Genomic DNA, 26,013 nt, shown 5'->3' with positions numbered 1-26,013 from the left:
AGAGGGGCATGGATGTTCTCCCGGGGCTCCCACGTTCTCTCCTCAGGACCAAACCCCTTCCAATCTACCAGAAAAAAGGTCTTTCCTCTTACCCTTTTGGTGGCAAGAATGTTCTCTACCTCAAACTCGTCCTCAGTAGAAACCGGAGCAGGAGGCGTACCTGTAGACTTGGAAAAAGAGTTAAGCACCACGGGTTTGAGGAGAGATACATGGAAGGAGTTAGGGATCCGTAAGTTGGCCGGGAGTTTCAATTTATAGGCCACCGGGTTGATCTGACTGATGACCTCCAGAGGACCGATGAACCGAGGCCCTAACTTGTAAGAAGGTATCTTGAGTCGAACATATTTAGATGAGAGCCAGACTTTATCTCCTGGACGAAATTGTGGAGGATCCAGGCGTTTTTTGTCAGCGTGTCTTTTCATACGCTCGGATGACAGAAGGAGTGCGGACCGGGTACTCTCCCATATGGAGGAAAATTTGCTAACGAGAGATTCCGCAGCCGGGTTGTCCACAGAGGTGGAGACAGGAAAAGGAATCCGAGGATGCTGACCAAAGACTACAAAAAACGGGGATTTGGAGGAGGATTCGCTCTCGTGATTATTATAAGAGAACTCGGCCCATGGTAGGAGATCCACCCAGTCAGAATGGTGGGCATTAACGAAGTGCCGGAGGTAACTGGTCAGGTTCTGATTGATCCGCTCCACTTGACCATTGGACTGTGGGTGGCAAGCGGAAGAGAAGTCCAGGGTGACGTCTAGTAGTTTACAAGTGGCTCTCCAGAAACGTGAGGTGAACTGTACCCCACGATCCGACACGATGTGGAGGGGCAGGCCATGAAGACGGAAGATGTGGCGGATAAAGTCTTTAGCCAGCTCGGGTGCAGACGGAAGGCCTGGCAGGGGAATAAAGTGAGCCATCTTGGAAAAGCGGTCAGCGACCACCCAAATGACCGTACAACCGGCAGAGACGGGGAGATCAGTTATAAAGTCCATTGCTATATGCTGCCAGGGGGCAGCAGGTACAGGAAGCGGAAGGAGGCGTCCGGCTGGCAGATGTCTCGGGACTTTGTTGCGGGCGCAGGACACACAGGCAGAAACAAAGTCTATTATGTCCTTGTGCAGGGTAGGCCACCAATAGTGCCGGGCAATAAGCTGGAGGGTCTTTTTCTGACCGGCGTGGCCAGCTAGTTTAGACGAATGGCCCCAGTGTAGGATCTTCTCCCGATCAGGTACTGAAACAAACGTCTTACCGGGAGGGAGACGATTTAGACTCACGGGAGCCACCTGCATTACTCTGGCGGGATCGATGATATGTTTAGGTTCTTCCTCGAGATCGGACACCAGAAAGGATCGGGACAAGGCGTCTGCTTTGACGTTTTTGTCAGCCGGGCGAAAATGAAGAACAAAATCAAAGCGAGCAAAAAACAAGGACCACCGGGCTTGGCGCGGGTTAAGTCTCTGGGCATGCTGGAGGTAAGCAAAGTTCTTGTGGTCAGTGTAAATTATTACCGGATGAAGAGCCCCCTCGAGTAGGTAACGCCACTCCTCCAACGCCAGCTTGATGGCCAATAACTCTCGGTCTCCTATGGAATAGTTGCGCTCAGAAGAGGAGAAGAGTTTGGAGAAGAAGCCACAAGTTACCATTCTCCCGGAAGATGATTTTTGAGTAAGTACCGCTCCGGCTCCAGAGGAGGAGGCGTCAACTTCCAGGAAGAACTGCTTGTTGCCGTCCGGGCGATGCAGCACCGGGGCGGAAGAGAAGGCCTGTTTTAGGGAAAGAAAGGCCTCCTCTGCTTCGGGCGGCCACTCTTTGGGATTAGTACCCTTACGGGTGAGAGCGGAAATTGGGGCAGTCCGGGAAGAGAAGTGCGGGATGAAGAGGCGGTAATAGTTGGCGAAGCCCAGGAACCGTTGAATAGCCTTCAACCCCTCTGGTCGGGGCCATTTCTCGATGGCAGACAGTTTCTCAGGATCCATTTGTAGGCCGGTCTGAGAGATAATGTAGCCCAGAAACGGAAGCGAGGTCTGCTCAAAGAGGCACTTCTCATATTTAGCGTAGAGATGGTTCTGCCTGAGCCTGAGCAGGACCTGACGAACATCCCTCCGGTGAGTCTGGAGATCCGGAGAGAAGACCAAGATGTCGTCCAGGTACACCACTACGCAGTAGTAGAGAAGGTCCCGGAAGATGTCATTGACCAACTCTTGAAAGACGGCAGGAGCGTTACAGAGGCCAAAGGGCATTACCAGATATTCATAGTGGCCGTCCCGAGTGTTGAATGCCGTCTTCCATTCATCCCCCTGACGGATACGAACCAGGTTGTACGCCCCACGGAGGTCCAGTTTGGTGAAGATTCTAGCCCCCCTCAGACGATCAAATAACTCCGGAATGAGCGGAAGGGGGTACTTATTCTTCACCGTGATCTGGTTAAGGCCTCTATAGTCTATACAGGGACGGAGAGAGCCGTCCTTCTTTTTGACGAAAAAGAAGCCTGCTCCCGCCGGGGAGGTAGATTTCCGGATGAATCCCCTGGCCAGATTCTCCTCAATATATTTGGACATTGACCGGGTCTCAGCAGCGGATAATGGATAAATACGCCCACGGGGAGGAGAAGTACCAGGTAACAGGTCGATAGGGCAGTCGTATGGTCTATGAGGGGGTAGTGTCTCTGCCTCCTTTTTATTAAAGACATCAGCATAAGACCAATAAGGAATTGGAAGTCCAGGTAGATTAGCTGGGGTAGGAGAAGGACGGACGGGATGAACGGGAACCAGACAGGTCTTATGGCAGCCCTGTCCCCAGCGAAGGACTTCTCCGGTCTGCCAGTCAAGAACGGGTGCATGTTTCTGGAGCCAAGGTAGGCCTAGCAAGAGGGCGTGAGAGAGTCCAGGCAGAACATGGAAGGAGATACTTTCAGAATGCAGCATTCCCACCTGCAGAGTAATGGATTCGGTGATGAGTTGGATGGGGCGTGGTAAGAGCCCCCCATCCACGGCAGCAACAGACAAGGGTACAGCCAGAGGTTTGGTGGGGATGCGGTATTTCTCTACCAGGGACTGTGAAATAAGATTCCCGGCTGCTCCAGAGTCCAGTTGGGCTAGTTCGAAATAACGGTTCTCCCCGTAGACGATTGAAACTGACAACAGCAGGGATGGAGAGGATTTATTCTTGTCTAGGTGGACCTCTCTGAGCGAACCTAGACACAGGCGTTTCCCGACCTCTCCGGGCAGGCACGGATCCGGTGCTCCTTACTGCCACAGTAGAAGCAGGTCCCCTCGGCACGGCGTAAGTCCTGACGGGTCTTGACCATCTTGGTCTGGTCGACCTGCATAGGCTCAGGAGGGTGTACCTGGTTAGAGACAGAAGGAGTGACTGGTTTCTGAAAGGTAGGAGCTAGACGTGGTAACCTCCTCTCACGGGTGACCTCTCTGGCACGCTCCTGGAACCGTAGGTCAATCCGGGTGGCAAGAGTTATTAAGTCATCGAGAGTGGTAGGAATGTCCCGACCGGCAAGTTCATCTTTAATACGGCCGGACAGACCCTCCCAGAAGACGGAAACCAGAGCGTCGTTATCCCAGGCCAGCTCCGAGGCAAGTGTACGGAACCGTATGGCATATTGGCCCACGGTGAGACTTTCCTGACGGAGGCGTAGCAACGATGATGCGGATGAGGTCTTCCGTCCGGGTTCGTCGAAGACTTTCCGGAAAGCCGTGAGAAAAGCAGGCAAGTTGGACACCAGGGGGTCTCCTCTCTCCCATAGAGGATTTAGCCAGGCCAGGGCCTCCCCGGTGAGATGGGACATGATGAATGCAATTTTGGCTCGGTCGGAGTTAAACTGGTGGGACAATAGTTCAAAGTGCAGGGTGCACTGATTTATGAAGCCCCGAGCCTGGGCTGAGTCGCCTCCGAAGCGAGGAGGTGCAGAAAGCAGAGGTCCGGGGTAGGATATCATGGTGTTAGTGGACAGCGGAGCTGCCGGATTGCGAGACATGGCACTGGCGGAGGTTGTTGGTGGAGCAGTCAGAGTGTCCAGGCGAGTATTGACATTCCGCAGGTGACCCAGGATGGACTCCTGTTGGGACCTTTGACGGGACAGTTCATGACACAGGTCCGAGAGCGAGGGAGCTTGGGTGCCACCGGGTTCCATGGCCCGAGCAAACTGTAACGGGTCTGGGAGGCGGAACCTCTGGGCTACTATACAAGGGAGCGGTCCTTGTAAGGGAGCGGGTGGCGACCAGGCAGGCAGTCACAGCAGGTGACCGGGACAGTCTCTGGGTGTACGGGCAGGAGGTCACGGCAAGTGATCAGGGCAGTCTCTGGAAGAACGAGCTGGAGGTCACGGCAAGTGACCGGGGCAGTCTCTGGAAGAACGGGCTGGAGGTCACGGCAAGTGACCGGGGCAGTCTCTGGAAGAACGGGCTGGAGGTCACGGCAAGTGACCGGGGCAGTCTCTAGGTAAAGGGTAGGTACGACCTGTGATGGCTGAACCTCCAGGTAGGCTAGCAAGGCAGATGGAGGATGTGTGCTCCCAGGTGAGCAAGCGAGAGTCTCTGGAATAGCAGGTGGTCACAGCACGTGACGCCGGAGCCTCCAGGTAGGCAAGCAGGCAGGTAGCGGAGAAGCGCTCCCAGGTGAGCGGGCAAGAGTCTGGAATAGCTGGTGGTCACAGCACGTGACAGCGGAGCCTCCGGGCAGGCAAGCAGGCAGGTAGCGGAGAAGCGCTCCCAGGTGAGCGGGCAAGAGTCTGGACTAGGTGGTGGTCACAGCACGTGACAGCGGAGCCTCCGGGCAGGCAAGCAGGCAGGTAGCGGAGAAGCGCTCCCAGGTGAGCGGGCAAGCTGGTCCATAGACAGACTGACCGGAGTTGTAAGGCAGACCGTCGGACCTCAGGCAAGCAGGCAGGTAGCTGATGTGCGCTCCCAGGTGAGCGGGCAAGTTGGTCCTTAGACAGACTGACCGGAGTTGTAAGGCAGACCGTCGGACCTCAGGCAGGCAGGCAGGTAACAGGAAATCAGGCAGGATTAGGACAGCAAGCTGGCAGGAATCTGGCAGGTAACTGGCAGGTAACTGGCAACGGGACCTGAGGGCTGAAGCAGAGTAGAGCGGTGCAACAACATTGCTCGGGCACCTCCATTTTGGAGGAGGTGACTTATATATGGTAAAGTCCTCCGGCCATTGGCCGGGGACTCCTTAGGACGGCGCGCGCGGCCCCTTGAAGAGGGAGGGAGGGCGCGCGCGCGCGCCCTAAGCACAGTGGCCGGGAAGGAGCGCGCGCTGCCAGCAGAGCGGGAGAGGGACGCCGGGCACGGAGCAGAGCGGTGAGGGGAACAGCGTCCCTGCCTAGCAGAGGGCAGGGACGCCGGCACTACAGAAAATAAAGTGCATTAAACTTACATGAAGTTCAAATATATTGCTATGACATGGTAATAGGAAATTGTATATAACATTTATCTCACGCCTTTCAGAACTTCAAGTAAAATAACCTTATTACCTAATTCTGCCAGATGACCCCCCCATCCGGAACTGCTTGCGTCGGTCGTAATTATCTGATCTACTGGTCTGCACCGCTGAACGCCTGCTGTCAGATTTCCCCTGACTGTCCACCATGAAAGGGAATCTAGTACTTCTGGGGAGAGAGAGAGCCTGCCTTCTAAATGCCCGTTGCAGGACCTCTGTGCTGACAGGACCTCCCACTGAAGCCGTCTCATATGCCCCTGAGCCCACATTACTGCTGGGAGACAGGCCGTCATAGAACCCAGGAGGGACATTGCCTCTCTCAGAGACATCTCTGGAGCTTGAATGGCCTTCGAGACTAATGCAATCTACCTGCAGATTTTGTCCTCTGGGAGGAAGCAGGCTTGGCGATGAGAGTCTAGGATTAGACCCAGAAAGGTCTGAGTCCTGGAGGGGGTTAGTCTTGATTTTTGGAAATTCACTAACCACCCCAGCTGATGCAACACTTCCGTGACCTCTAGGAGCTGACTGGAGCAGTGGACTTCTGATTTCCCTATTATCAAGAAGTCGTCTAAATATGGCACGATCACTACGTTCTTGATCCGTAGAAAGGCTGTCACTTCTGCTATTAGTTTTGTAAATATTCTCGGGGCAATGGAGAGGCCAAAGGGTAGGGCAGCAAACTGAAAATGCCTCAGCTCCCCCTGAATAGACAGGGCTACTCTCAGATATTTCTGATACTCCGGATGGATTGGGACGTGATAATATGCGTCCTTCAAGTCTATTACAGCCATAAAGCAGTTGTGATGTAAGAGCTTCACTGCCGAGCTTACTGACTCCATCTTGAAAGTCTGGTTTTCTACTACCTGGTTCAGACTCCTGAGGTTGATGATGGTCCTTAAGGACCAGTTAGTTTTTTTTTTATCATGAATAGTGGGGAATAGAATCCCTTCCCTCTCTGTGGTGCTGGTACTTCGAGAAGGACCCGCTTCCCAACTAACACTAATACCTCTGTTTTCAGGGCTAACAGTTCTTCCTGGACCTTCCGTAGGGGGGGTAACCACAAAGGTCCGACAGGGGGTCTGGCTGAACCGGATCTTCAGGCCCCCAGAATCCAGGGGTTTGTTGTAACCGCCTCCCAAGCTGGAAAAAAGTGGGAAAGCCTTCCACCCGCTTCCAGCCTGGCGTCATTGGGAGGATCTCTTTGAACTTGAGGATGGTCCCCCAAACATGTAGCCCGACTGCTTTTTGGTCTTGGCTTCCCATCTCCTTTTGTCTCCCGGAGGACGACCCCGATTAAATTTCCTCCTCTGAAAACTAAATCTTCTTGATTCCCCCGAAAATCCCGGGAACCCTTTGCTTTTATCGCCTGCTTTTTCTAACAGGTCTTCTAATTCTTGGCCAAACAGGAGTCTACCGTCACACGGGAGGGAGCACAGCTTCTGTTTTGAAGGTAGGTCGCCTGGGCAACCTTTGAGCCACAAGGTCCGCCTGGCTGCTTTAGATAGTCCTGCTGCCCTAGCTGAAAGCCTGACCGAGTCTGCTGAAGAGTCGGCCAGGAAGGCCGATGCTGCTTGCATTAGAGGTAGATCCGCAAGAATTGCCTCTCTGGAAACCTTTTTATCTTTAAGCTGGTCTTCCAGCTGTTGGAGCCACACCATCAGGGATCTCGCCACACAGGTGCCAGCCACCGCTGGTTTTAGGCCTCCTGCTGCCGCCTCCCACGTGTGGCGCAGGAAGGAGTCGGCTCTTTTATCCAGGGCGTCTTTTAGGGTGCCAGAGTCCTCCAAGGGCAGGGAAGATTTTTTCGATGACCTTGCTACAGTCCCGTCTACCTTGGGGATCTTATCCCAAGGTTCCGCATCCTTCTCTTCGAAGGGGTACCTTCTTTTAGAAAAGGAGGGTAAAGCCCCTGATCTCTCTGGTCTCCTCCACTCCCAGTCAATGAGGCCCTGAATTTTACTGTTAACCGGAAATGAGCGTCTCTTTTTCTCTGCCAAGCCCGCAAATATGATGTCCTCCCGGGATTTAGATGCTCTCTCTTCCTCCAGACCCATGGTTGACCTTGCTGCCCTAACCAGCCTGTCTGTATTCTCAATGGGGAAGCAGGGTCTACCGCCCCCCGATGAGGAAGAGGACGACGAATCCCACTGCTCCTCGGACTGGGAGGAATCAGAGACGGAGGAAACCTCTCTACGGGGTCTTTTCTTCCCTCTAAGGAACCCTTTCAGGGACCCCTGAACTTCTGCGTGCACTATGGTCTTCAAATTTGCAGCGAAATCCCGGGAATTCTCAGCTATGGTTTTGGTCACACAGCCCTGGCAAAGTGGTTTCTGCCACTGTACAGAGAGGGAAGCTTGGCAAAGGTCACACATCCTATGCTTTTGCTTGGCACTACTCTTCTTAGGCTCCTAAAAAAAAAGAAGCACATAAGAGACTTCCCGTTACTAACCAGTGACATTCACGAAGCTCACTCATCCCCGGAGGTCACAAACGGGTACTGGATTCGGAGGCTGCCGCGGAATCGATGATTCCATTCTGGATGGTCCCGAGGCACTTGAAGCCTTACTCCTGCGGCTGCCACTACGATTACTCGAGCGGCTGTCTGTATGCGATGCATCCCTCTGCTTTTTCCGTTGCTGAGGGGGGTAAGCTGCTGCTCCTGGTTACCCTGGTCAGCCATGTTTCAGAAGCGTACCACGCTTCCAGGATAGCCCCCCCCCCCCCCCTTAAAAATAGGGCCATCCATCATCCTCCGGTTCATGGCCCTCCCCCTTCCCCAGGCCGGGGCTCCGGCCTGGAACGGTCCGATGGGCGCCGCCATCTTGGATCGGGCGCCGCCTCCTGATGTCACCCAGCGCACCGCCCCCAGCGTGCCCTGCGCGTCACACCCGGAAGCGCTGCCACACGGCAGGGGGAGGACGGCGCCGCGGTCTCCGGCGCAGAAACCCCAGGGGAAGCTGCGGACGGCGCTTCTGGGATACTGAACCCGGTGCAAAAGCCAGTGCCCGCTCTTCCACACCGGGACAGCCCCAGGTAAGTCTTCTTTCTTCCTGAGACAGGTTCCCATCAAGGACAGGAAACCAACTGAAGCGAGGGAGAGGTGCCGCCCTTTTATTTCAGACGGTTTCCTGTCCTTGGTGGGGCGGATCCGCTCTCTCAAGGTGTGCTGTCTTGGGGGAGGGGAAAAATACGGTATATGATTCTCTTATAGGCGGTTACCTTACAAATATTATATTGTCAATATACTACCATTTGAATCATTTGAAAAAAGTGACCCCATTTGAACTTTGGACGTTTTTCTATAATTCTATTTTCTTCAAAATTGAATACAATATATTTTTCTTGATTTGCAAAATGTAAAATGATTAATAATTAATGCTTAATTGATGTTTAATAAAACAGAGTGAATATAAAAAGATGGACACCGCTGGATCATAGGTCAGAGAGAGTTCAAACTGAATACATCTGCCTCATTATATGGAATCTTCCGCTGGGGGTTCTGTCTGAATCAGATATTTCAGAGATTTACACAGAAACCCTGGTATAAGCGCTCAACGTAGAGCGCAGGATAAATGTGAGCCGAGCCTTACAGCAAATTTTTAAAGGCAGAAAAAGCAAATCAACAGCAGTTCAAGAATTGTTCTTTTTTTTTTCAACATTCACAGTGCAGTATAAGTGATTAGACCAGTTTATTTTTCAGGTTGGTGCAATTACATTGATACCAGATTTATATTGGGTTTTCCTGTTTGGCTAATATCACACACTAAAAAAAAAAAAAAAAAAAAAAGTTGTTTTTTTTTTTTTTACAAAAAAAAGTTTTTAGCATTGCCATATTTTGAGAGCTATAATTGTTCTATATATCTGCCGACATCATGTGACGGCTTGTTTCTTGCGGGACGAGTTGACATTTTTATTGGTACCATTTTTGGGCACATAATATTTTTTGATCACTTTCTATTCTGATTTTTGGGAGACAGAATGAGAAATAAACAGCAATTCAGGAATTAACCTCAAGTTGCCACGACTCCCATCTGCAGCCCTAGATTAAATTGCGGGGGTGATGATCAGAAGGGAGATGGAGCCCCCCTCTCTCTACTAAATACTGCGATAGCTATTGACCGCAGCATTTAGAGGGTTAAACAGCTGGGGGCAGTGTGGACTGTGACAGCCAGGGCTCAGCTTTCACTTAATGCGAGCTCCCGGCGGCGATTGTGCGGGCATAGCTCCTGTGCCCGCACTATAGCCAGGACATACTGGTATGTCCATTTATGGGAACTCACTGCAAAATAGGACGTAACGGTAAGTCCAATGTCAGGAAGGGGTTAGATAAAAGGGGGCCTTACCAGGTATGTTTTTCTCTGAAATTCTCCGGTGTTCCCAAGAAAACATGGTTGGAAGAGCCGGCCAGGGACTATAAGGAGGGGGCAAGACTAGTCTGGTGCCATCCCCCATCCGAATTCTCCCCGCTTGGGTTCAGTTGATTGACAAGTCTCTCCTGATGTACACAGTTTTCTGGGACAACAGAACATTTTTTTGTTTCTTCAATAATGCAATAAAATTACCTGCATTGTATTCTGTGAGGAGTAGAATCATAGAATCATAGAATGGTAGAATTGGAAGGGACCTCCTGGGTCATCTGGTCCAACCCCCTGCTCAAAGCAGGATTCACTAGATCATCTCAGACAGATGTCTGTCCAGCCTCTGTTTGAAGACGTCCATTGAAGGGGAACTCACCACCTCTCGTGGCAGCCTGTTCCACTCATTAATCACCCTAACTGTCAAAAAGTTTTTTCTAATATCTAATCTGTGTCTCCTCCCATTTAGTTTCATCCCATTGCTTCTAGTCTTTCCTTGTGCAAATGAGAATAAAGATGATCCTTCTACAATGTGACAGCCCTTAACATATTTGTAGACAGCTATTAATAGTAGTCTAAAACTTATTAGCCATGTATGATGTGCACAGTCATGTTGTCAGCTAATTACTTACCCCATTCCGAATTCATCCAGATTTGTTTTTCCCATAAGCACTGCTCCTTGATCGAGAAGTCGCTGGACAACTGTAGCATTATAGGGGGGAATATACCCTGAGGAAAAAAACAAAACCATAACTTTACTGACAGTGATATCTGCACATTTATCTTAGGCTCCGATCACATCTGTGCAGTGGCTTCTGTCCTGATGGCCTGTTGAGGTTCCATCGACGATTCCAGTGTTTTGATGGCGAGAACAGAGAATCATGGTGCGTTATTTTGAAAGTTAAAACTTATGGAATCCCTATTCCCAGTTTTATCTGAACACAGCCTTACAAACATACTTTCTAACATGTATACTTACCTTTTAGCATTTTTGATGCACATGTTGTTTGTATATTTTTGGTGCTAAAGTTGTCTTTAATTGCAATAGGAATTCCATCTAAAACCCCAAGGGGCTGACCTACAAGGTAATAGGAAAAAACACCAGATTGAGAGTCCCAAACAAAATTGCACTAAACCTGTACAGTACACTTCAGGACAACGGTTGTCATAAATTCAATAATATTACTGCATTCATATCTTAAAGGGGTTTTCCCACGAAAAAAAAAGTTGATTTTAATCAATAGATCTTGGAATAATAATAAGTTCCACAATTGGATACGTTTAAATAAAATGTCCCTGTGCTGAGATAATCTTATAAATAATAAAAATAATAATCTTTTTATTTATATAGCGCCAACATATTCCACAGTGCTTTACAATTCAGACAATTTACAGACATTATTGTTATTATCTTATAAATGTGCCCCTGCTCTGTACTGTGTGTGATGGTGTGATACGGTGTGTGTGGGGTATCATTCTGTGTATTCTCTCTAATGTGAAGACCCAGCATTTAATCATAATTATCCAGATGTCTATTTTCAGCAGTTGAAGAACTATAGACTGTTGTCATATGAGCTTTAAAAAGTTTACTCTTGATACTTTGGAATTGCTGCTGTTTGCCATCTTGTATCAGCTCCTATAGGGTATTGTCTGCTATCTTTGCAAGACTGGGACACAGGATCATTGAACAATCGATGTTTGATAATACAGTTATATGAAAAAGTTTGGGCACCCCTCTTAATCTTAAGCTTAATGTTTTATAAAAATTGGTGTTTTTGCAACAGCTATTTAAGTTTGATATATGTAATAACTGTTGGACACAGTAATGTTTCTGCCTTGAAATTAGGTTTATTGTACTAACAGAAAATGTGCAATCTGCATTCAAACAAAATTTGACAGGTGCATAAGTATGGGCACCTCACCAGAAAAGTGACATTAATATTTAGTAGATCCTCCTTTTGCAAAAATAACAGCCTCTAGTCGCTTCCTGTAGCTTTTAATGAGTTTCTGGATCCTGGATGAAGGTATTTTTGACCATTCCTCTTTACAAAACAATTCCAGTTCAGTTAAGTTTGATGGTCGCCGAGCATGGACAGCCGTCTTCAAATGATCCCACAGATGTTCAATGATATTCAGGTCTGGGGACTGGGATGGCCATTCCAGAACATTGTAATTGTTCCTCTGCATGAATGCCTGAGTAGATTTGGAGTGGTGTTTTGGATCATTGTCTTGCTGAAAGATCCATCCTCTGCGTAACTTCAACTTTATCACTGATTCTTGAACATTATTGTCAAGAATCTGCTGATACTGAGTGGAATCCATGCGTCCCTCAACTTTAACAAGATTCCCGGTGCCGGCATTGGCCACACAGCCCCAAAGCATGATGGAACCTCCACTAAATTTTACTGTGGGTAGCAAGTGTTTTTCTTGGAATGCTGTGTTTTTTTGCCGCCATGCATAACGCCTTTCTGTATGACCAAACAACTCAATCTTGGTTTCATCAGTCCACAGGACCTTCTTCCAAAAAGAAATTGGCTTCTCCAAATGTGCTTTTGCATACCTCAGTCGACTCTGTTTGTGGCGTGCTTGCAGAAACGGCTTTTTTCGCATCACTCTCCCATACAGCTTCTCCTTGTGCAAAGTGCATTGTATAGTTGACCGATGCACAGTGACACCATCTGCAGCAAGTTGATGCTGCAGCTCTCTGGAGGTGGTCTGAGGATTGTCCTTGACTGATCTCACCATTCTTCTTCTCTGCCTTTCTGATGTTTTTCTTGGCCTGCCACTTCTGGCCTTAACAAGAATTGTCCCTGTGTTCTTCCATTTCCTTACTATGTTCCTCACAGTGGAAACTGACAGGTTAAATCTCTGAGACAGCTTTTTGTATCCTTCCCCTGAACAACTATGTTGAATAATCTTTGTTTTCAGATCATTTGACAGTTGTTTTGAGGAGCCCATGATGCCACTCTTCAGAGGAGATTCAAACAGGAGAACAACTTGCAAGTGGCCACTTTAAGTAGCTTTTCTCATGATTGCATACACCTGGCTATGAAGTTCAAAGCTCAATGAGGTTACAAAACCAAAAAAAGTGCTTTAGTAAGTCAGTAAAAAGTAGGTAGGAGTATTTAAAACAAGAAAATGATAAGGGTGCCCATACTTATGCACCTGTCAAATTTTGTTTGAATGCAGATTACACATTTTCTGTTAGTACAATAAACCTCATTTCAAGGCAGAAACATTACTGTGTCCAACAGTTATTACATATATCAAACTGAAATAGCTGTTGCAAAAACACCAATTTTTATAAAACATTAAGCTTAAGATTAAGAGGGGTGCCCAAACTTTTTCATATAACTGTATGTTGAGTGACCATTGTATGGGACCCTATGGGTTGTTGACCTGCAGAGCAAAGGAGAACAAACTATGCAGGTTGGTTAAATATTTAAACAATGAGAGATGAGTCCCTGCCACCTCCCCCCTGACCTGTGGATGATGAGCTGAAACACAAATGTGGGTACAAAGAGGAATTTTCTTCCCTTCTGAGGAGAGAGACCAGTAAGATAGATCCTTTGTGGGACGCTGATGTGACTTGGAGAAACCCGGATTACCAAGGAAATACTGCTGGAGGACTCTATATGGAGAAGTATCTGGACTATTTCATCCTCTGTCAGCTGGATCATTTGACTCTCATCTCCAGGGGAAGTTGTCCCGTTACTGGACTGCATTGGTGTTCCTGGACTATTTTATCCTGTGTGTGTTGGATTGTTTATGGACCTTTTGGTTTGCTTGTAACAAAGGTTCTTGGGACTGTTCACTCATTTCTCGCTCTGTTGATTGTGTAATACCGGAGTAGGACCCTTTGACACTGTGTACTAGTTGTCTCTTAATGTGCAGGAACATGATCTGATCATACCACATCTCCTGGGTGGGGGAGGGTTGGGGGGTATGAAAGTAGGAAAGTACACAGACATTACAGCAGGGGATCGCAGCTGATTCTGAGGTAAAACATTTCACTGCCTTTTTTTTTAAACAATGTTTTACTTCAAAGAAAGAATCATTTGCGACCCCATGCTGTAATGTCTATACACTCTTTTTCTCCCTCTTCTACCCAGGAGCTGTGGTATGATCAGACCATGTTTCTGTACAGTCAGACACAGTCATTACACAGGGGAGCATTTATAATATTATCTCAGCACAGGAACATTTTATTTCAACACATCCAATTGTGGAAATTATTATTATTCCAAGATCTATTTATTAAAATCAACTTTGTTCGTGGGAAAACCCCTTTAAATAACTAAAATAATTGAATTCTTTAAAGAGAACCTGTCAGCAGAATTTAGCCCTATAAACTAGAGGTATGGCCATAATGGCGCTGTGATGCTGATTAATCTGATATCTGATGTGAAGGGATCCACTCAGTGGCCGCTGAATACTCACCTTGTGAAGTTTTCATAAAATAACGACGTGTGTGCATTGGGGCGGGACGTGGGGGCAGGGTCCTCTTCTCGTTCTCCGCCCCCCACCAGCCTCCCTGATTCTTTTTCAGGTCACTGATCATTCAGTGACCTGCCTCCTTTTTAAAATTCAGAGCCGAAATCTTAATCTGTGCATGCATGGCGGCATTTTATTGAAGTCTGGCACACAGGACGCAGACTCACACTGCGCCCACACAATGATGGCTGCGGTGCGGAATTTTTCAAAAGGAGACAGGTCACTGAATAATCAATGACCTGCACAAGAAGCAGAGGAGGCTGGTGGGGGCGGAGAACAAAAAGAAGACCCTGCCTCAACATCCTGCCCCGAAGCTCACAAGACGTCATTTTGTGAAAACGTCATAAGGTGAGTATTCAGCAGCCACTAAGCGGATCCCTTCACATCAGGTATCAGATGCATCAGCATCACAGTGCAATTATGGCCATTCCTTTAGTTTCTAGGGCTCAATTCTGCTGACAAGTTCTCTTTAAACAGTAGGCGTAGGGCCTCATAAGGAGCTGGCTACATTTGTTACTTTTATATATATTTTTTTTTCAATTTGTATAGGAAAATGCTCACGTAGTTCACACATTTTCTATACCTTTTATTTTCTTTACATTCTAGAATGATTAATACTTTTTTGCTATTAAACCCTACTGTCACGTTGCTATTGTCTGACAACCTGGGACCAGGGGCTCCTACCCTGTCTCTAACACTGTGGGCGCCTTAGCTATCCCTTCTACTCAGCTTACTTCAGATGGCGAAGATGCTGGGGCCATGTACCTTGCTGTTTTCCTGAATCAGCCCTTATCTGTCCCCTCCCCCACCCAGGAAAGTGGTGAGGAATAATGTATGTAAATACACAAACAAGGAAGGACATATAGGGATAAATGAAAATACCAAACATACAAAATATGCACTCACAGACAACGGCAGGAAACGCCGAAGGGATTAGGAAGGTAAAGAAAAATAGAAGAGGAAGGAACTATGCACACAGCCAAAACACCAAGCAACAGTCACAGAACAACTCTCCTTAAACGCCTCCGTCTCTCACCAGGCTGTACAAGACATAACACTGGCAATCTCAGATAGCCAGAGCAGTGACTATATAGGAGAGGGGAGTGGCTGATGCTGCACAGCTGAGTACTTCCAAACAAAAGCTACAGAGACTCAAAGCTAAACAGATTAACTCCTGCACTGCTGAAAGAAACTAGCACCATTTAATATGAGGGAGAAGTGCTTCTATTCAATGCAGGAGTACGTGCACTCAGACACTGCGGTCTTCTGATTCCAGTCTGTCGCGGTAAACGCGTGACACCTACCTTGTTTAAAACGCTTGTCTGCTTCTGCTGCCTGTTTTAGGGCAACCTCTTCAGTTACAGTTATGTAAGAATTGAGAAATGATGTTTCCTTAATAAATGATAGACACTTCTGGCACAACTCTGTAGGAATCAGCTGTCCAAGTCTAAAGGCAGCAGCTGCCTGTGTAATACAAGACAAATTGTCAGACATTATTCCCAGTCATATGTACGTAAAGTATAAATAGAAAAGTTCTGCACCTTTCTAATATGCAAGTGTGCATGTGATCAGTGCATAGAAACATACAAAACCTACATAAATGTACAAGCCTGTAATAATAGACCTTGGAAAGTAAAAAACAAACAAAATATAAGTGTGTGTATATACACACATATAAAAAGCAATACTCACCTCCCAGACAGGCATTCTCAGCACTGTGTGTCCTGAAATGGGTTGTCTAGGACTTTAATATTGATGGGCTATCCTTAGGATAGGTAATCAATGTCTGATTGCTGGGGGTGTGACACCCGCCACCCTCAACAAGCAATTGTTCCCGATGTCGGCGGCTGGAATTGCTCAGCTACATAGCTGCACAGCATAGCTCTGCCAGCAGAATAGTGATTCAAATCAATAGGGGGTGGATGTGCAGTACCCAGCCGCGGCCACTATTCCATGGATGGAGCTGTGTTGGGCAGCTCCATAGCTGAGTGGTTCTAGACGCTGCGGACACCGGGAACAGTTGATCGGCGAGGTGCCGGGTGTCACACCCCCACAGATCAGACAGTGATGACCTATCCTAACATATCTTAATACCAATGTTACAGTCTGGGACAACCCATTGATGGTCTTTCTGGCATCAACCCCCAGAGGTACCGTCAGTGTTTCTTCTGGTTTGGCTTGGATGAAATGCGAACAATACAAGAAATCAATGGTTGATGATTGGCTGCAGCATTCATGTGACACCCCAGTTGGATGTTGATGGCAGGAAACTGGCAGAATGTAGCACTGAATATGGAGGAGCTGTGTCGGTCTGGGAGGTGACAAAAACTGATGGTAAGCACTGATGAAAATCTGATCCCGCACATTTACGGAAATAAGCCTGCTTTTTTCATACAAGAAAAAGAAAGAAGTCTGAATGAGGTTTTAGGCTGGGTTCAGACAGCTGTATTTTCAGTCAGTGTGCGGTCCTAATGCTGAACGACCCAATAACAACTGGTGGGCCTGTACAGACCAGCGATTATTCACATGGACCAATGAACCATGTGAATAAAAAAAATTGCAGCATGAGAGAGTCTGACTTGTTTTGTAGGCCACACTAATGCATGTAAATGCAAACGTCTTCTTGATATAAGGACAAGCACATTGCCCTGCTGACGAAGACAGTTACGTCTGCAATTTGTGGAATGGAGTAGCCTGCCTTTAGATACGGTCGTCTGAACCAGGCCTAAGGGTGTGCTCCATTTTTTGGCTTAAAAAATAGTTTAAAAAGGAAGATGACAAAAAGAGGTCATTAGGGGAAAAAGAGGTCATTAGCAAAACGCTTGTTCATCAGGTGGAATAATCTTTTAAGTGGCATACAAGATCATCACTCTCGGCTGTTCATGCTCTGTATAAACAGGAATCACACTGCTGAGAACAATGGCAGCCTATGCAAACTAAAGGCCCCGTCACACTAAGCGATGCAGCAGCGATCCCGACAACGATACGACCTGTCAGGGATCGTTGCTGCATCGCTAATACATCGCTGGTGAGCTGTCAAACAGGCAGGCTCACCAGCGATCAGGGGAGCAGCGATATCGTGGAAAGAATCGTTCCACGATGTCCTGCTCCCGTTACCAGCCTGCTGCAAGCAGGAGCAGGCTGGTAACTATGGTAAACATCGGGTTACTAAGTGCGCGTGTGCCCCTAGTAACCCGCTGTTTACCATGGATACCACTCTGCTACGGTGCGCGGGAGCCTCCGAGCACCGTAGCAGAGTGGTATCCATGGTAAACAGCGGGTTACTAAGTGCGCGCGTGCCCCTAGTAACCCGATGTTTACCATAGTTACCAGCCAGATCGTTGGTCCCGCTGGTCACACACAGCGATGTGTGCTGGCCAGCGGGAGGCCAACGACCAAAAAATGATCCAGGACACTTTGCAACGATCAGCGACCTCACAGCAGGGGCCTGATCGTTGCAAAGTGTCACACATAGCGACATCGCTGGTGAGGTCGCTGGTGAGTCACCAAAACCGTGACTCAGCAGCGATATCGCTAGCGATATCGCTATGTGAGACGGGGGCTTAAGTGATCTACGATGGATCGTTCATTATGGTCTGCTTGTGTAAACAGGTATTCAAACGACTGCTGATAGGTAAAATTGTATCGATCGGCAATCGTACTGGGCGTGCTGCTGGTTGGTCTGTGTAAACAGACCCTTAGACTAGAGGGAACTAGATTTATTATCCAACATGAGCCACTGTGATAGATTTGTTGCATTTTGAGAATGTCCAATGTCATAGCCCGATTACACAAGTCGATCATTCAGTGTGCACAGAACATCATGTCAGCTGCTTACACAGGAAATAACAATGGTTTTTATGTATGCATGAAAATCATTACAACCGACGACCAAGTCATATGAACACTGGTTCACAAGTATTGACTTGTCTAAAAGTCTTTAAAAGGGGTGTCCCCTTTTAAAAAAAACGTTGGGCTGTAAGTGTAAGTGTATAGATACAGTACAGACCAAAAGTTTGGACACACCTTCTCATTTAAAGTTTTTTTCTGTATTTTCATGACTATGAAAATTGTACATTTACGCTGAAGGCATCAAAACTATGAATTAACACATGTGGAATTATATACTTAACAAAAAAGTGTGAAACAACTGAAATATGTCTTATATTCTAGGGTCTTCAAAGTAGCCACCTTTTGCTTTGATGACTGCTTTGCACACTCTTGGCATTCTCTTGATGAGCTTCAAGAGGTAGTCACTGGAAATGGGTTTCACTTCACAGGTGTGCCCTGTCAGGTTTAATAAGTGGGATTTCTTGCCTTATAAATGGGGTTGGGACCATCAGTTGTGCTTTGCAGAAGTCAGGTGGATACACAGCTGATAGTCCTACTGAATAGACTGTTAGAATTTGTATTATGGCAAGAAAAAAGCAGCTAAGTAAAGAAAAACTAGTGGCCATCATTACTTTAAGAAATGAAGGTCAGTCAGTGCGAAAAATTGGGAAACTTTGAAAGTGTCCCCAAGTGCAGTTGCAAAAAACATCAAGAGCTACAAAGAAACTGGCTCACATGAGGACCGCCCCAGGAAAGGAAGACCAAGAGTCACCTCTGCTTCTGAGGATAAGTTTATCCGAGTCACCAGCCTCAGAAATTGCAGGTTAACAGCAGCTCAGATTAGAGACCAGGTCAATGCCACACAGAGTTCTAGCAGCAGACACATCTCTACAACAACTGTTAAGAGGAGACTTTGTGCAGCAGGCCTTCATGGTAAAATAGCTGCTAGGAAACCACTGCTAAGGACAGGCAACAAGCAGAAGAGACTTGTTTGGGCTAAAGAACACACGGAATGGACATTAGACCAGTGGAAATCTGTGCTTTGGTCTGATGAGTCCAAATTTGAGATCTTTGGTTCCAACCACCATGTCTTTGTGTGACGCAGAAAAGGTGAACGGATGGACTCTACATGCCTGGTTCCCACAATGAAGCATGGAGGAGGAGGTGTGATGGTGTGGGGGTGCTTTGCTGGTGACACTGTTGGGGATTTATTCAAAATTGAAGGCATACTGAACCAGCATGGCTACCACAGCATCTTGCAGCGGCATGCTATTCCATCCGGTTTGCGTTTAGTTGGACCATCATTTATTTTTCAACAGGACAATGACCCCAAACACACCTCCAGGCTGTGTAAGGGCTATTTGACCGAGAGGGATAGTGATGGGGTGCTACGCCAGATGACCTGGCCTTCACAGTCACCAGACCTGAACCCAATCGAGATGGTTTGGGGTGAGCTGGACCGCAGAGTGAAGGCAAAAGGGCCAACAAGTGCTAAGCATCTCTGGGAACTCCTTCAAGATCGTTGAAAGACCATTTCCGGTGACTACCTCTTGAAGCTCATCAAGAGAATGCCAAGAGTGTGCAAAGCAGTCATCAAAGCAAAAGGTGGCTACTTTGAAGAACCTAGAATATAAGACATATTTTCAATTGTTTCACACTTTTTTGTTAAGTATATAATTCCACATGTGTTAATTCATAGTTTTGATGCCTTCAGTGTGAATGTACAATTTTCATAGTCATGAAAATACAGAACAATCTTTAAATGAGAAGGTGTGTCCAAACTTTTGGTCTGTACTGTATATAGTTTAAAAAAAAAGCCTCTGTGTTTTGTTCACTCTTCCCAAGTTCACTGTCGACCCTCCACCGGTCTTTGTTTGACTGCAGCGCTGATGTCACGCCGACAGCACTGCAGCCAATCAGTGAGCTCTATCGCTCCTGCCATCTGCACAATGCCCATTAGGTTTATGCCCAGGATTAGGAAATCTTCAGGGAGTTTAGAGCGGGCAGATCTTTCCTCTGCCATCAGGCCAGGAGCATTGATAGCAGGGCGCCCTGTGTAACTGCTGTGACCAGTGGCAGTATTCGGGTACATACTGTATATTGTTAGCTAGAATAGTAATATTTGGACACTATATGACCATTTTATAGAATATCATTTATGTTTTGTGCTGAGTGTTATATATATCTCCACATTACAGCAGCCTAAACTAAAACCCTGGCAGCTGCAGTCAAAAAGGAAACAAAAAACACAATAACCGTCCAACACTTTATTCTATGCACTTACCTCCCGCAAACTGGTGCCGAGCATGCCTTATAATACCTGCCAGTCACTACATAAACAGAGGACTGGCATAGTACAGGAAGCTGACATGTGTTGGTTGGCAAATAAGTGACCAGTAACTAGAGCGCTTCTGATTGGCTGACAGTCTAGTATTCGACGCTGTAATTGGACGAGGCAGGAACGAGGCTCGGAACGCGGAAGTGCATAGAGGACATAGAGGGGACGACACATGAATTTGTAGAGAATTGAGAAGTGAAGCAGGAGGGCGGCAGGCTGGTGACAGGACGTCACTCGTGGGACTTATCTGTGCCGATTTACACAGTGGACTGAAAGATTCACTCTTTGTATCTTGGCTCCTATATTAATGACATGAAGGGCAGAGCTGGAGACTCGTGACAGTGTTTCTGTAGGATCGTGCATGTGACAGTGCTGCTCGAGTCAATTTATGTATTGTAGGGCTCCTGAGGAGCACCAGGCTGATCAGGATGAACATTGTGTGCAGGAGAGCTGTTTCCCATCTGTGTAGACGATCCAGTATCATAGTGGATGCAGGAAGAGACAGGGGGGTCCATTCCTCATGTCGGAGGAACACGGTTATGCCGGCCTGGGTCATTGATAAATATGGGGACAATGATGTTCTCCGCTTCAATGAAAACGTGCTTTTGCCCATCATCAACTATCCGAATGAAGTGATCATTAAAGTCCACGCTGCAAGTGTAAATCCCATTGACGTGAACATGAGAAGTAAGTGGCCAAGATACTGTGCTTGTCTTTAAAGATCACGCAATAAGAATCTGATGGGCTGGGGCTACAGGGCAACTGTGGCAGCGACACAGGTCAAGGACTGCAGTTTGCTGCTGTACATCGCATTTTCTCCCCACACTGTCCGGCTGAGTGCAGGCGCTGGGCAGGTAAGTAATGCTATTAACCTGCAGATTAACCCCATATCTGCAGGTTAATAACGTTTTTTTTTCTTTTTTTGGGTGAAAGGTTCCCTTTAAAGAGAATCTGTCAGTAGAATCAATCCCCCTAAGCTGTCTATACGGGCATGTAGGTCACAGGAAGCTGAATACAATGATACCTGTGATCTGATGTCTTATTCCAGAGAAATTCACATTTTTCTTAAATGTAAATGAGCTAAGATCTATGAGCTGGTCATTCATCACCCTGACACTCTCCCTTCAGAGCTTATTTTCTATAAAAGGGGGCATTACCAGTGTTACATGTAATGGCCACTCTCTGTACTCCTGATCTCACTGCAGAGCTGTGTGTGATTATACCTGACACATCTGCAGCTTCCTCTCAGCTGCCATCTCACAGGCAGATGGGGTGTAATATTGTTACAGTACAGCAGAGGTGTGAGAGCTGCAGCAAATGTGTTTGTAATTAGATAAAGTTCACTTCTGCTGTTCTGTGTTAGTTATTTATAATAATCTCAGGAGGCAGGTTCTCATGCAGATCAGTGTCCGGCCCATAGATCTGAACAGCTCATTTACATATAAGAACAGCTTATAGGATCTCTGGAATAAGACACCAGATCACAGATAACAAGATATAATTTTATTCAGCTTTCTATGACCTACATGGCCATATAGACGGCTTAGGAGGGTTGATCCTACTGACCATTCCCTTTAAGTTGATCAATAGATTAGAATATTTGTATGTTTGTGTTAATACAGGAATTTTACTGTGCAAAAGTTGTGTTGCTCTGCTCAGAACCGCTAAGTAAATACCGGGGTCCAAGGCGAAATCTGCAAGTGCCAGACAATCATTTTCTTTCAATTTATTTCAAGATGGTTATGGAGCAAAAAGTCTGAATATGACTCGGGATCCTCTTCATATGAAGACACCTGGCAGTGAATTTCCTATGATTTTGGGCAGAGACGCTTCAGGAACTATCATGGAATGTGGACTTAATGTACAGTACTTCAAACCTGGGGATCAGGCAAGTATATGGGTAATATTTTACCCAGAAAGATATTCCTGTATTAATGAGATGTTAGTATTCTCTGACGCATCTCAAGATTATATTTGACCTTTTTTTTTGCTCTGAATGCATGTCAATAGACATGGCTACGTGTTCTAATTTCCCCATTTAAATGATATGCAAGACATTTCTTTGTCTGAGCGCATGGAAAATATACAATGAAACAATTTTGTAAGTAGTCCTAATTAAAAAATACCCTAAGATTTTGTGTCCTCCGCTCCTAAATCGACCTGAGCCTCCGTGGTTACAGACTACAAACAAACCCAATGTAGTCTGATCCTGCAGATCATACATGTCAAACTCTGGCCCAGGGCCAAATCTGGCCCACAGGGTGATTAAATTTGGCCTGTGATACCAGAACCACCACCCCTATGTGGGGCCCATTCTACTGTATGGAGGACCGTGTGGGGCCCATTCTACTGTATGGAGGACCGTGTGGGGCCCATTCTACTGTATGGAGGACCGTGTGAGGCCCATTCTACTGTATGGAGGACCGTGTGGCTCTTGACTTTGTCCAAGTTTTTCATTTTGGTCCTCTGTGTGTTTAAGTTTGACATCCCTGCTGCAGATATTCTTTTTTCCATCTTCCCCTACTTCTTGCTAATGCACATTTAGTAGGTCAGTAAGACATAGTGGACAGGTGGATCAGACTACCCATGGCTTGTTTGAAGTTGGTTACTACAGGTGTTTCTCACAAATTATAATATCATCAAAAAGTTAATTTATTTCAGTTCTTCAATACAAAAAGTGAAACTCCTATATTATATAGAGTCATTACAAACAGACTGATCTATTTTAAGTGTTTATTTTTGTTAATGTTGATGATTATGGCTTACAGACAATGAAAACACAAAAGTCATTATCTCAGTAAATTAGAATAATCAACAAAAAACACCTGCAAAGGCTTCCTAAACGTTTAAAAAGGGCCCTTAGTCTGTTTCAGTAGGCTCCACAATCATGGGAAGACTGCTGACTTGACAGATGTCCAGAAGGCAGTCATTGACACACTCCACAAGGAGGGTAAGCCACAAAGGGTCATTGCTAAAGAAGCTGGCTGTTCACAGAGTGCTGTATCCAAGCATATTAATGGAAAGTTGCGTGGAAGAAAAAAGTGTGGTAGAAAAAGGTGCACAAGAAACCGGGATAACCGCAGCCTTGAAAGGATTGTTAAGAAAAGGCCATTCAAAAATTTGGGGGAGATTAACTTTTTGATGATATTCTAATTTTGTGAGATGCACCTGTATGTAGAAACACAGGTCTACATAATAGCTGTAGGCACAAAGAGGAAGAACACTTTCAATCAAGACTATTTACATTAATAATTTGGTTATTAAAGTGTGCATGTATGGATGAAAAGTAGAGATATAGTCATGGCCGAAGGTGTTGGCCCTCTTGAAATTATTCCAGAAAATTATTGAAATTACACGTTTTGTTATACACACATAACAACACAAAAACAGACAAAAAGGCAAATTGGACCTAATTTCACATAAAAACCCAAGAATGCATCGGACAAAATTGTTGGTACAATTAACCCCTTTAAAGCCCAAGATGTACTAATACGTATCTTCGCCCTGGGACTTAAGAGCCAGATACATATTAGTATGTCATGGCAATCGCGCCCGCACACTGGCTGATTGTGACAGCTGACACACGGTGCTATGTGCAGGGAGCGGTCCCGCACCGCTCCCGGCACATTAACCCCCGCAATGCTGCGATCAAAGTCGATCGCAGCATTGCGGTGGCAAGGGGAGGTGATCAGGATACTCGCCTCTCCTGCCGGCATCCAACGCTGTCTGCCGCGGCTTCCCGGATGTTGCCATGACGACCCGATGTCGTCATGACAACATCCGGGTCACCAGACAGCAGGAAGATACTTTGGTCATGCGCAATGTCATAAAGACTCCTCAAAGTCACGTCAAATGTGATGTGGTCCCTAAAAAAAAATGGTTTTATAAATTTTGTTGGAAAAATGAGAAATCGCTGGTCAACTTTTAACCCTTATAGCTCCCTAATGAAAAAAAAATTTGCTTCCAAAATTGTTCTGATGTAAAGACATGTGGGAAATGTTATTTATTAACTATTTTGTGTGACATATCTTTCTGATTTAAGGGCATAAAAATTCAAATTTTGAAAATTGCTAAATTTTCACCAAATTTCCGTTTTTTTCACAAATAAACACAAGTGATATCGAAGAAATTTTACCACAATCATGAAGTACAACATGTCACAAAAAACAATCTCAGAATCAGGGGGATCCATTGAAGCGTTCCAGAGTAATTACCTCATAAAGTGACAGTGGTCAGAATTGTAAAAATTGGCCTGGTCATTAATGTGCAAACCACCTTGGATTGTAGAGGGGTTAATTTTTTACATTTTTTTTCTACCGTATGGAAATAACGTTTACTAGTAGTCTGTGCCAAACAATATTTCTTCTGTAGAGCAAGGATAGTTATGAGTTCATGTACACTGTGTTCCAAATTATTATGCAAATAATATTTTCTCAGATTTTCCCAAATTACCTATATGAGTTGCAGTCATTGTAATTTTCCAGTCAAATAACTATTAGAGTACAATTGAAAGGTTTTTGTACAAACTGCCTATGATAACAGTATATTTTTAAAAAAATAAAAACTCAAACTGCACTCAAAATGCATGTTCCAAATTATTATGCCAGCAGAGTTTTGAACCTTTTCATTTTAATAAAGAACAAAAAAATGGTCATTTTTGAAATTATAAGCATTAGCAGGTTATTACAAACTGAAATCAAACAGTTTTCAACTCAAAACTTTATTCTAGGTGATGTTACATTTGCACATAGGACCGCTTGTTCAAAAGGGGCTTCTGAACTCTCTCATCCATTGAATTTGTCAGGTTTTGGATGGTTTCTGCTTTAATTGTTTTGCATGAGGACAGAATAGCCTCCCAGAGCTGTTGCTTAGATGTGAACTGCCTCCCGCCATCATAGACACTCCTTTTGATGATGCTCCAGAGGTTCTCAATGGGGTTGAGGTCAGGGGAGCATGGGTGCCACACCATAAAAGTTTGTCCCCTTTTATGCCCATAGCAGCCAGAGATGCAGATGTGTTATGTGCAGCATGAGACGGGGCATTATCATGCATGAAATGATCTCGATGGTCCAGATGGATGGAGTGGAGGATGGCTGGTTGATTTTCACCCCATGCAAACACGGCTACGGCGCTAACAAGGAGGAGGTGGAGTAATGTTTTGGGCTGGAATCATGGGGAGAGAGATTGTCGGCCCTTTTAGGATCCCTGAAGGGGTAAAGATGAACTCCATAATGTATTTTGAGTTTCTCAAACAGCACTTCCTTCCATGGTTCAAGAAGAAGAACCGTGCATTCCGCAGCAAGATCATTTTCATGCATGATAATGCCCCGTCTCATGCTGCACATAACACATCTGCATCTCTGGCTGCTATGGGCATAAAAGGGGACAAACTTATGGTGTGGCACCCATGCTCCCCTGACCTCAACCCCATTGAGAACCTCTGGAGCATCATCAAAAGGAGTGTCTATGATGGCGGGAGGCAGTTCACATCTAAGCAACAGCTCTGGGAGGGTATTCTGTCCTCATGCAAAACAATTAAAG

At 46.2% G+C, this 26,013-nt stretch overlaps 2 protein-coding genes across 2 annotated transcripts in view; one reads left to right on the top strand and one right to left on the bottom strand.

Moving 5' to 3' along the window:
• The window catches only part of QRSL1 (glutaminyl-tRNA amidotransferase subunit QRSL1), a 60,204-nt gene extending 39,655 nt beyond the window's left edge, over positions 1–20,549 (bottom strand). The window contains exons 1-4 of the mRNA XM_073675791.1: positions 20,419–20,549; positions 15,608–15,767; positions 10,789–10,887; positions 10,442–10,538 (exon numbers count right to left, since the gene is read on the bottom strand). Of these exons, the coding sequence (XP_073531892.1) occupies positions 10,442–10,538; positions 10,789–10,887; positions 15,608–15,767; positions 20,419–20,442 (380 nt within the window). The 5' untranslated portion in view covers positions 20,443–20,549. The remainder of the gene's footprint in view (positions 1–10,441; positions 10,539–10,788; positions 10,888–15,607; positions 15,768–20,418) is intronic.
• Positions 20,550–20,578: 29 nt separating this feature from the next.
• RTN4IP1 (reticulon 4 interacting protein 1) overlaps positions 20,579–26,013 on the top strand; it is a 50,661-nt gene continuing 45,226 nt past the window's right edge. The window contains exons 1-2 of the mRNA XM_073675790.1: positions 20,579–21,159; positions 22,209–22,360. Coding sequence (XP_073531891.1) covers positions 20,901–21,159; positions 22,209–22,360 — 411 coding nt within the window. The 5' untranslated portion in view covers positions 20,579–20,900. The remainder of the gene's footprint in view (positions 21,160–22,208; positions 22,361–26,013) is intronic.

This window comes from Phyllobates terribilis, unplaced genomic scaffold (assembly GCF_046119375.1).
Source record: "Phyllobates terribilis strain yellow unplaced genomic scaffold, ASM4611937v1 Scaffold_3__8_contigs__length_932513732, whole genome shotgun sequence".
Classification (NCBI taxonomy): Eukaryota; Metazoa; Chordata; class Amphibia; order Anura; family Dendrobatidae; genus Phyllobates; species Phyllobates terribilis.
The sequence above is the reverse complement of the archived record's forward strand: the minus strand, read 5'-3'. Positions and strand labels throughout refer to the sequence as shown.